General features: G+C 37.9%; 1 protein-coding gene across 1 annotated transcript; it reads left to right on the plus strand.

Annotated features, from left to right (window-relative positions):
- Positions 1-6,855: 6,855 nt before the first annotated feature.
- Positions 6,856-7,336, plus strand: LOC115235257. Its single transcript, XM_029806920.1, has 2 exons — positions 6,856-6,903; positions 7,037-7,336. The coding sequence occupies exons 1-2, from the start codon at positions 6,856-6,858 to the stop codon at positions 7,334-7,336; spliced, it is 348 nt and encodes a 115-aa protein (XP_029662780.1).
- Positions 7,337-12,904: the final 5,568 nt, after the last annotated feature.

Below are 12,904 nucleotides of genomic sequence, written 5' to 3' on the forward strand. Positions count from 1 at the left end.
TATCAGATATGTGTGTGTGTGTGTGTGTGTGTGTGTATTCAATACCTGATCCAACTAACCACGAGTATTACGAAGAATTTTGTTGCTTCACTTTTTTATAAATGAAAGCGTGCTACGCTATATAACATTGCACTATTGCATTGCAAACCTATTAACCTATATCTGTCAAAAGCTGGTATGGATGCAAGCAGTAGAAGCGCCGCTAGCGCAATCTTATGTCGAATGCTCGAACCGTACAACTTCTTGTACACATGCGCATTGGGGGCTTGGGCGTCGATGACGACGGAGACGTTTCTTAGTAAAAATTTTATACATTTCGACTTTGGATTATAATATCTTCATTTATAGGATACGTAGAAGAAAAGTAAAAATATTTTCATAATATAAAACAAACTCAAGCTTTCGATTAAGCTTATTAAAACATCAATCGGTTCAGCCGTTATTGAGGTTCGATGATCTAAGAACTCTTCAACTAGCCGACTCGCGTAAAGATACACGGGGTGCTTCACTGTTGCTGCGCATGACTTGGCGCGAGACACTACCGTGTCTCTTGATAACACACGCAATTCGTGGTTCGCGCCCTTAAAATTACTATACCATTGTTGGAATAAATATTCGCACATCTGCCTCAACGAGCAATAAAACGTTTAAGCGCGTTAAGAAAAGCGGGAGTACTCAAATCAGAAATCATGCGTTCATTTACTACACATAAATAAATGAATCTGCTAAAAATACATTTTCAAGACATATATTTTCAACTTTCACGTGTACATACACATTGATGTTAGCAGGTCGCGGAAATATTGCTTTGTGTTTACATTTGAATACCTTCCCTCAATGTTTATACTATTTCATGTTCATTTTTTATTATTTTCTGTACTAGTGAATTCTTATGATGACATTTTCTGTACTAGTTAATTCTTATGATGACACAGTCTTGTTTAATTCTTCCAAGCGTAAAGTTCTTACTTTTCATTTTATTTTTGAACACCCTATATTTGTAAAAACTTGTGTTTATTTCAGTTTGTATGTGTAGTATACATAGGACTATTTCTGTAAACTAACTTAAATATTCAGTTTTTCATTGTCAGACTATGTATAAATCTTGATTTTTACAAATTTTTGTTTGTTAATAACTTTTTAATAAGCAACGAGCGACGATTAAATTAGAAGAAAAAGTTACTCAGAATTATGTCCTTGACAACATATGTCAAGGTCAAGGTCATTGGGGCTGGGTCCCATATTCGCTATATTTACCCATATGCCAACGCTTAACCCAATCTTCAAAACACTTTTCAAACGCTGAAGAAGATATTGCCTTCAGCTCCTTCTGCGAATTCTTTTTTATGGCTTCTATCGACTCAATTCGAAGCGCCATTCCGATGATTGTTGACTTGTTTGCATGTCGTACTCATAAACCCATGTCTCATCACCAGTTATGATGCGTTTCATAAAGGTAGAGTCACCAGAAGCTCGCGAAACCATGTCTTCAGCAACCATTTTTCGATGGGTTTGTTGCAAAAAATTCAGCTCTTTCGGAACAAGTCGTGCAGCGACGCATCTCATGCCCGCAATTGTTGACCCGCAAATGTTGTTTTCTAACAATTATTTGTCGGGCTGAGGAAGTGTGTAAACGCCCTACACTTTTTCTCTAAAATGCTTAGTTTTTGAAAGAAAAGGGGTGTACGGGTGGTCTAGGACACCCTGTATAATAATTACAATTGTGATAATAGTTTCCACATCATCCATGAGGTACTAATAAGCGTTTTTCTTAAAATGGTTTCCTCAGTAGGCCTATTCCACTAGTGAAAAGCTATTATCAAAATTGTAACTATTATATATTACTATCTAAAATATATTATCATAACATATATAATATATATGTGTATAATAGATTACATATACATATAATATATTAATAATAGAAATTTTACTATTTAATTATTTACAAAAATAAAAATTATCTAGCAAGGATAATTTTAATGACTATTTATGGCGAAAGGTACGATCCCAGCATATTTTTTATTTAGAGACTCTCCTAAGGTATAGTGTAACACGCGCGATCGACGGCTCGGCCGTCGATCCTTGAACGGTAGTGGGGAATCGTAGGCATCGCCTCAGATATCGGCCCGAAAAGGGCATTTAATTCCGAGCACTAATCTAACCCAACGTTAAAGAAAGCTCGATTACAAGTCACGCGATTTTCTGGTAAATCTCCCATGAGCTGTTGAGCTGCGACTGGTCGTGAACGGAAGCAAACAATGCATTTATGACGAGTTTTTCGCACTGTTAATTTTGCCGACAAAATCCAGAATGATTCTTGTAAAATTGACAGTAATGTCTGTGCACTTGAATGTAGAGATTGATAATGAGCATCATGAATGATAAGAATGGTAACGTGATGATTAGATTGTAAAATGGCTGGATATCGACGTGAATATGACACCGTAGCGTTTCGCAGTCTACCTCCAACTCGAATAATGCCTTCGATATCCAAGAATGGATAGAGCGTAATGAGTGGATTGTTGTGATTGACTCATTTGTTTTGTAAATCGTGTATTTCTGGCTCAAATCGTTTGCCTTAAGGATGGTTGTCATCGCTCGGTCAAATTCATCTACTGTCAATGTTGACTGTAGATGTTGAATCTTTGTAGGCCCTTTATACTCATTCCAGTGCAAACAATAAGCGATAACTCGTTTGAGTCTTGACAATGACGAAAAACTCTCGAGGACATTATTCGTCTTGATAGCTTGAGTGGCCAGCACCGTATTTCTTGGTTTCGGGAATTTCGCCACTTGGCAACGGAATGGGTGCTTGAATATATTCTTCTGGATGTTGTAATCATTCCGGTTCGTTCCATCAAAGACACAAATCCTTCAATTGATCAGGCTTGATTCCTCGCGAAATCACATCGGCGGGATTGTGTTCGGATCTGACATGACGCCACTGTTCGCTTGATGTTAACTGCTGTATTTCGGTTAATCGATTGGCAACGAAAGTCTTTCTAATGTGAGGTTCACCGTGAATCCAAGCTAGAACTATCGTCAAATCGCACCAATAATATCGATCTGGTAACGGTATTGTGAGTGCTCGAGCTACTGAGTCTGCTAATTTTGAAAGTAAAAGCGCTCCACACAGCTCAAGGCGTAAGAGGCAAATAGTTTTGAGCGGAGCAACCTTTGACTTTACGCAAACCAATTGGATGGTGGTGTCTTCTTTGCTATTAACTGATTATAGATACACACACGATCCATAAGCGCTTTCTGAAGCATCCGAAAACCCGTGAAGTTCTACTTGAATCGGATCTTGACAGATGAGGGATAGAGATGTTGTAGATTACGTTTAGTTCTTCGACGTATATAGTCCATTCCGTATGCAAGTCAACGATTCGTCCCATTCCAGATTGAGTTATCATAATTTTTGTAAGAAAATTTTTGCTTTGATGATCTACGGTCCAACTAGTTCTAACGGATCAAAGATTTATGAAACGATTTACAGCACGGTGCCCTTTGTCACGCAAGAGTCCGTATTACGCGCGGTAACATGATATTGAAACGTGTCTTTACTCGACACCCAACTCAAACCGAGAGTTTTGGCCTCTTTTCCACCGGTTGCAATTCTTGTGAACCCTTCGGTGTCTTGTTCGAACGAAATTGGCTCGTTCGATTTTCATTTTGCCAACTCGAAGCCTAAGGAATTCAACACCGTTTCAATCTCGGTTTTGAGTGCTCGCAACTTATTGATATCATCGTGATCGGTCAGAAGGTCGTCAACATAAAAATCTCGAATGATGACTTGACTTGCGTCTGGATGTGATGCTCGTGCATTGTGAGCAGTTTGATGCAGTGCTCGAATCGCCAAAAATGGTGCTGATGCGAGAACCGTCACAGTGTTCAATTGATATTCTTGAACAGACATCGCTACTCAATTTCTACAAAATCCGTTGTAAGTTTCTTTGGTCCTTGCGAATGTTTATTTGGCGATACATTTTGACGATATTAACCATGATGACGTATTGATGCTGTCGAAAACGCAATACAATTGAGAATAACGTTTGCTGAATGGTGGGTCCCACTCGAAGGATGTCGTTCAATGATTTTCTCGAGGATGTCTTCGCCGATGCATCAAACACCACACGAAATGTGCTCCGTTCATTGATGATGACAACGACTGGATGATGTGGAACTTAATGCACTGTAGCTGGCTTATCTTGATCCACGTTGACCGCCTATGATTGAGTTTGGTATATTCAGTCATGAAATTCACTATCTCATCTTTAAGTTGCGACTCCCTTTTAAATCTTCGCTCGAGTTTGTACAGTCGTTTTAATGCATTGTTGCGTGATTCTCTTAATTCACTGGGATGACCTTGGAATGAGAGACTCACGATAAAGCGTCCTTTCTTGTCTCGTTGATGCGTTTGCATTGTGAAACGAGTTTCACAAATTTCGTCGTTCTTCGACCTAGCGGTTTTCTAGTCGACCTATTCAATTCTCCAGAATTTCTCGATTTGATTACAGAGCCTTGCCTCTGCTGAGAAACAACAAATCGAAGTACTGGATTGATCACTCACAACAATATCTTTAGAGACGATCCAACCTAGATGAGTTTTTTAAAGAATCTGAAGAGGCTGAGATCTGCTAAGTTTAATTTGACCGATGCAGAATAACTCCCAAAACACGCTTGCTCCCAATATTACATCAATTTTTCCAGGCACATAGAACGCCTCATCGGCGAGCTTAATATTCATGGGAATCTGTAAATGTCCAATATCAATTTTTGAAAGCTGCAACTGTTCGATTATTCGCTTAATTATCAAGAATTTGATCTTGGTTTGATACGCAGTGTGTTTTGACTGAATCTCGATACGCGCAGATTCTGTAAGATTTATCCACGAAACTAGACTTCCGACCAAACAGTTGAGTTTTTGTTTCGTGAGTTGTAATTTATCGCAAAATTCTTCGGTTAAGAAATTGGACTGTGATGCGGAATCTCGAAAAGTACTCAACACTCATGTGCATTTCTGAAAGCATCGTAAATCCACACGCGAGCAATGGACAACAACACTCTAGACTACACCGGGAAATTGACGCTACTACAATTAACATTTGAAGTATGAGGTTCTGCGTTATCTGAATTCACGCAAGTTACATTCCCGATAGATTATTTTTTAGTACTTTCGATTTGATCGTTCTGATATAACAATGTGTTGTGCTTTGCATTGCATTTTTTACAAGATGATGATTGACAATTTTGCGCGAAATGATTCGGACGCAAACAATTATGACAAAGCTTTCGCTCATTTACGGTGTTCGATTTTTTAGGAACAGTCAATTCTTTGAATTTGTCACAAGAATACATCGAATGTGAATCTTCATTACAAAACAAACATTTTCACGTTGATCGAATTTTCTTGCTTGTTTTCGCGAGAGCAATCGAACTATCGGCTTTTCTTTGTTGAAGAACCGATTTGTTTGAATGTAGTTTTCCCGACACTGATTTGTTTATTTCAGGTTTGATAATCGAACATCGCTGCTCAAGGAACTCTGTCAAGCTGGCAACCGTGATTTCTTCGCTATCTTTTATGTGCGTTCTCTATTCACGTCGCGTAATGGAATCAAACTTTGCGATCATCAAATGATTAATTATCATGTCCCATGTCTCAGTTGTATTCCCGATTCCTTTTGCATGACCGGAATATCTAACAATAATTGCAAATGCCTACTGGCAATAGCGCGTTTGTCTTCAAATCTTTTAGTTAAAAGATTCCATGCGATCTTGTAATTTTCCGCGGACGACTCGAGAGATTGAATATTTTTGGCAGCTCTGTCCTTTAAAGAAAATTTGAGATAATACATGCGTTGAATATTCGATAAGTCGTTATTTGCGTCTATGAGCCCCTAAAAGCTATCTCAAAATTTTAACCATTTCTCCGGATTTCCATCGAATAGCGGAAGATTCATAGTTGACAGCTTGATCCTGAGCCCTTGATTCGCCGGACCGTTTTCCGCATCGCCGCGATTTTCCTTTGCAGGGCGCACTATTGAATTAGCGAGAGCTCGAGCTTGACCGATAAGCTGACAATACCGATCCTCAATGATTGGATGCTTTACATCAATCTCGTCTAAATCTTCTATTTGTGTCTATACTTTTTTTAACTGAACCCATGTGTTCTGAACAAACCCGATTTTTGTTTGTAATGTCTCGAGCGGTTCGCCATTCGCACGAAACCCGGCTATAAACACTTCGAGATACGTAAGACGTGCCTTGCATGTTCCACGTTGACGCTTCAACGTTGTCGAACCTTCAACCATTATGAAACGAATGTACAAATATTCTATAAATACCTTACAAATACGTGTAATTAAACGCTCAAAGATCTTAATATTTAACTTACAATTAGTAGAAAAACGTCGTTGATATGTAGTATGTTGCTACGATGCTTGATGTCCACGTCTATCCGTAGACTCGCGTACTTCGTTACTGCAGTTGTGTGGAATGCGTTGTCCACCGTATGATTCCCAAGACTTCCGTTTTGCGAAAATGAGACAGCCTTACTGCTATCGTTGTGCGGCGTGTACTGCATAATACACTTCTTACGCTCTCCGTTGTGAGGGACAAAAATTGACCTTTGCCTCGAATCGTCCTTGTATTTACACCGAAGATGGATAGTGAACTCGCAAGAATAGATAAACTGAAAAAATTGGAAAACTGGGAAACGTGGAAATTTCAAGTACGAATCCTGATCAACGCAGCAGATGCGCTTGAAATAGTTACTGGAGAGTATCAAAACCCTCAGCGATCAGCAATGGGAGGAGCTGATATTATGGAAGAATACCGACGGTACCTCAAAGCATGAAAAACAGATTGGACAGTAAAGCTCAAGAAATTATAGTGACAACGGTAAGCGAACAACTCTTATTACATATTATAAACTGCCAATTTGCCAAAGAGATGTGGGACAAGCTCCACGAGATTTTCAAAAGCAAAAGCGAAACTGCAAAACACATTCTTCAACAACAATGGTATACTTTAGGTAAAGAAGCTGCAGATGACAGCTACGCATACAGCAAAGATAAAAGACCTCGCGCATCGTTTAAGCATGCTTGGCAAGTCTGTTTCCGATGGGATGATAATGACAAAGATCTTAATGACTCTTCCACCTTCCTATCAGCATTTCAACACAGCATGGGAGTCGCCGACCCAGGAGCAAAGAACTCTGTCAAACCTCACGGCAAGACTCACGGTGGAGGAGCTCAGGAATAAGCAGCACGATAGCCATAGAAACAGCGCTCTTGCAGCAAAAACGAAGCAGCAACCTACTACTAAAGGATAGCAAGGAGAATGGAAATCTGACAAACCAGCAAGAAAATGCTTAAAGTGGAAAAAAAGGGCACTAAAAGCATGACTGCAGATCCAAGGCAGGCAGCGAAAAAGCAACCGCAAAGTCTGAAGATAGGGGTGTGGCTTTCGTCGGACGAGTCAAAACAGCCATAACACTCTTGTCGCAAAAGTAGTCAATAATTAGAATCTGGATTCAGGTACGAGCCAGCACATGTCGCTAGTACGCGACTGGTTTGCGAACTACGAGGAGTTGACTTCGCCAATTCCGGTAAAAATGGGGAACGGTGAGATTATACACGCCATAGGAAGAGGAAAGATCGACGTCTACGCGTACAATGGAAGTAAAAACGGAAACTAAAGTAGAAACGGAACTATCTAACACCAGTCTTGTACGTATCTAAGCTAAAGTACAATCTATTTTCCTTGTCATCAACGCTCGACAAAGGCCTGAAGCTATCGTCGGATAAACGGAAGTGTCAGCTGCAGAACAAGAGGAACGTAGTTGCAGTGGGAGACCGGTACAAAAACTTATACAGGATGAGACTTAAAGCTTGCCAACAAAAGACGAGCAGCAATAATCATGAGCAAGTATGGATTCATACCGAGGAAAAGCGTCATTTCAGACTTGACATGAGAGACTAGTGCATCAGAATACAGTGCACGTCTCCAGGATGCTGAAACAATGAGGGATCAAGATTAGATCAGAGACAGATTGGCTCTGCGAAGAATGTACTTTAGGGAAAATGAATCGGAAATTCTTCTCTATAAATCAATTGCAAACCAAGGAACTTGGTGATCTAATCCATATGGATCTCTGCGGACCAAAGGAGCACGACTCGATAGGAAAATCCAGATATTATTTGCTTCTCAAGGATGACTATTCACATTTTCGGCATGTATACTTTATAAAGAATAAGTCAGAAGTAACGGAAAATTTCAAAGCTTTCCTGAATGAGATAGAGGTACAAGAAGGAAAGAAAATTAAAAGATTAAGAACTGACAACGGCCTAGAATGTGTCAACAAAGAAATGCAAGAAACTTTGAGATAGAACGGAATCAAACACGAGAAAAGTGTCGCCTATACACCGGAGCAAAATGATGCAGCTGAAAGAGAAAACAGGACAGTAACTGAGGCAGCACAAAGCATGATCTGCCAAAGGTATGCCGTTGAATCTGTGGGCTGAATCCGTCCATACGGCAGTCTATATGCTTAATCGCACAGGAACGAGTTCGGTACCAGGAAAGATTCCGTATAAAATATGGTTTGGAAAAGCGACAGCCAAACTTGAACTCAAAATATTCGGAACTGAAATTTACACACACATACCTAAGGAAAGGAGAACCGGATGGAGTCCAAAAGCGAAAAAAGAAGATATGACCTCGTCGGATAGGATAAAGTTCCGAAAAGTATTCACCCTCGATTTTTTGAAATTCAGTATTCTTACGTATTTTGATGCGCTGATTACGAATATCATAGTGAAAATTGGCGACTATTTGATTTTCATGGTGAAAACCATGAAAAACCTATAAAAGTTATAGTTTTTTACGCTTATCTCAGTAAATTACGCTTATCTCAGAAAATCATGATAAATGTTTTAGACAAAAGTTTTAGATCTCACAGAGATAAACATTTTATGTCTTATTCATTTTTACCGTACAAGTAATAGTTTTCGATAAAATCAAAGTTAAACATATATCTCAAACCAATTGCTGTATACGATTTTTTTGAAACTCAGTATTCTTACGTATTTTGATGCGCTGATTACGAATATCATAGTGCAAATTGGCGACTATTTGATTTTCATGGTGAAAACCATGAAAAACTCATAAAAATTATAGTTTTTTACGCTTATCTCAGTAAATTACGCTTATCTCAGAAAATCATGATAAATGTTTTAGACAAAAGTTTTAGATCTCACAGAGATAAACATTTTATGTCCTATCCATTTTTACCGTACTAGTGATAGTTTTCGAGAAAATCAAAGTTAAACATATATCTCAAACCAATTGCTGTATAAGTGAAACTACAAAGGCTGACAATATTGCGTAGAAGTCCCAATATATAACCTCGCTTTGCGTGGAAAGTTGCAAACCCATGTGGAACCTCGCTTCGCGTGGAAAAGTGTATGCGTGGAAACAGAGGGTTCCACCCCTCTGTGGGGGCTCCACTACCAAAATACTAGACTACGGGGGGCTCCACTACCAAAAAACTAGACAAATAGGTTTGCGTGGAACCTTGCTTTGCGTGGAACCTTGCTTTGCGTGGAAAGTTGCAAACCAATGTGGAATCGTATATGTATTGCAAAGTACATGTATAGATGGGAGGACAGATATAAGATTTAGAGTCTATCGTTTTTGTCGAAAACTATCACTCGTACGGTAAAAATGAATAGGATATAAAATGTTTATCTCTGTGAGATCTAAACCTTTTGTCTAAAACATTTATCATGATTTTCCGTATTTACTGAGATAAGCGTAAAAAACTATAATTTTTATGGGTTTTTCATGGTTTTCACCATGAAAATCAAATAGTCGCCAATTTTCATTATGATATTCGTAATCAGCGCATCAAAATACGTAAGAATACTGAGTTTCAAGAAAATCGGGGGTGAGTACTTTTCGGAACTACACCCGAACGATCTCACTCCGCGCAGCTTTGGGCGGAGTGGGGATTAGGTGAGAGACTTCAGCGCACTACTTCAATGCCGTATGTCGTATCCGTATTGATCGTGTATCACGTATGTGATCCGCCTATAAAGCTCGAAAGAAATGTCATAATATTGAAAGCTTGAGTTGTTCTCTGTTAATCGAATTTTATTACTCTTTTTAATTAAATTGCGATATATCTATTATATTTGTTTTCTTTTTTCTTGCAATCTAAAAATTATTAATAAAATTTAATACTATTATAAATAAATATGATCCCCTTTGTCGGCTAGCCGGATCTGCAAACTGCAAGATCAATTTTGGCAAATTTTTTTATTTTATTGTTTGCATCATTTTTTATTATTTTAATGAGAAAGAAATACCGCCGAATTTAATGTCACCTAACATCGCTGTGTTAAAAGATCTCGAAATTTGGCGCGTTGTCTGACAACGCGCACGGCACCACACGAACTCCAATCGGAGAGCGTCCCGCCAAAGGAGCGCCGCGAATCACATAAGGCCCCGCGGCATCGATAATACTATCAATTTGGGCCACGCAGCGGTCACCCGAGAGAGCCAAAAATCTCAATAACAACATTCAATTTTACTAAATCATCGAAAACAACGGTAGGCTCGACCTTTTGAGAAAAACACGCGGAAAGTTCTAGAACTATCCAAAGAACGATAGTATAAAAGCTCTCTCGGAGAACCGCCGGGCGCACTCGATCGTGAACTCCATCCGTGACAGTGTGTTATTATATCGTTTAAACTCTCGTCAAAGAAAAGTCGCTCGCTTTTCTAGTTCGTACGCTCGTTTACGAAACGCAAAGTAATCGATAAATTAGCAGAGATTTCTCGTCGCTCGCGATTAATCTCTTGTTCTCAAAACGCGCCGTTTATCCCGTCGCTCGCGGAATCGCGCCGTTTATACCGTCGCTTGCGGTATTCAAGCTATATCCGTCGCTCGTGGAGATTATCTTTGCACTCTCGATAGCTCGCCGACGCTAGAACTCGGTTAAGATTAGTATAAATCTTATCGGTGAAAGACTTGTAAACTATTTATTGTTCTTAATAAATTGACTGCCTTTATTACTAAGCGTGTCCATTTCACGCTATCCTCGCGCTCCCGCGTTCACTCGCGCACAAGCTTTGACTAGCAATATAGTAGTATTACATATATGGGTTAACTGAAATGACATGAATGCTTGGTTTTCCTCACTGATCTATATTATAGTCCTATATAATCAGAGAAGCGACAATGGCGTTTCGCTTGCTGATTGGCTGACTGCCATGGGCCCGTTCCACTTAATGACCGCAACGCTCACGGTATCATTTCATCTTTGTTGTTCACCGAAATTTAAAATTGTAGTTTTAAATAAGACATTGCTGAAATAGGATCGAGAAGCATTCCCTATTTTTTTTAAATGCCCACTGTGTAAAATGAAAGATATATATTATTTTTATATGTGTAATTTGTGGTATATAAATTCAGTTTTAACTCTGTTCTTATTACATTATTTATATTTTTATAACATATTTTCTCAGCTAATTTCAGTAATTAGCAGCTGCCGAATAGAGTTCAGCTATTTCTCTCTCAGCTGTACTTTCGGAAATATTTTTACCAAAAATATGTATTCAATATTATATTAAGTAAAGTATGTGCGCTTTTTTCCGGTTTAACGTCATAAATTATTTAGTACTTCTAGTGTCAAGGCCACTTTAGACGATCTATAATTCATGACGAAATAAGGATATAATTCTATTTATAATTTTTATTTAATTTTAATTATTTTGCAATTAATTTATAAATGTACTCACAATTTTTCGGATGTTCTTTAATATATACTTTTTATATATAATTTTGTCCAAAATTCTGTCGTGAATTGTAAATCGTATAAAGTTACCTTGAAACTAACATTCTCAATATATAACTTTTCTTTATCTATGTTCTGTCCTTTATATTCTTCTATATTTTATATCTATCCTTTCTATTAATCTTCTGTTCTATCTACATTCTTTGGAAATATAAAAAATTGTTTTCTTTAATATTATATTAAAATTATTATATATAATATATATTATTATATAAATTTTTATATCTAATGTAATATTAAAGAAAACATTTTCTTACATTTCCTCTTGACGGAAGAAACCACCACCTTCTCGCGGTTTCCGTTGAGCAACAACATGTACGTTGTTCATTTATAAAATTGGCTTATATTAATATTTGATTGATTAATACGATAGAATACTTTATATTATTGAAAAAATAATGCTTTTCTTCTTTTATTTTACTACATATATATATTTATTATTATTAACAAAGTAAAAACTATACTATTATTATAGAATAATTTATCCAAAGCAATATATAATTTAATTTTGTATTTTATGTTCTTCGTGCTAACGATAAGTTATTTTTTTAATTAACAACAGATCTTTTTCAATATTAGTAATATGATTTTTTTGGAAAAAGGCGTACATATTGGCCAAGAGTGGATTTTTATCATTTATATTCTTTCTATTCTTTATTTCTTTAATTAATTTACATCTTTTATATATATAGAATAAATTATAATGTAATTATAAGATTTATTTTATTAGTAATTTTTATGCGAGATGTTTACGCGAAATCTAATAGACGAGCCAAGCCGCGCTAACATATGATTCTCGAGAATCTCGAGAAAGCGTCAGCTATAGCTGACTGAACGACTGAAAGAAAGAAAGAGATAGCAGATTGTATGTCTGCGCTCGTCTACTGCCCGAAGCTAGCCGAGTGCCGAGCGCACACGTATACGGCTTTTTCTTTGTGTGCGTTATCCCCTCCCACGCTACGGCAACGGGCAGAGTCTCAAACCTGGCATCCCTGGCTGGATGTCGGGACAGGATCTGGTCCCGATGTCTCGGCCCCCCA

The sequence above is a fragment of the Formica exsecta genome, unplaced genomic scaffold (genome assembly GCF_003651465.1).
Source record: "Formica exsecta isolate Colony F162 unplaced genomic scaffold, ASM365146v1 scaffold214, whole genome shotgun sequence".
In the NCBI taxonomy this organism is placed as follows: Eukaryota; Metazoa; Arthropoda; class Insecta; order Hymenoptera; family Formicidae; genus Formica; species Formica exsecta.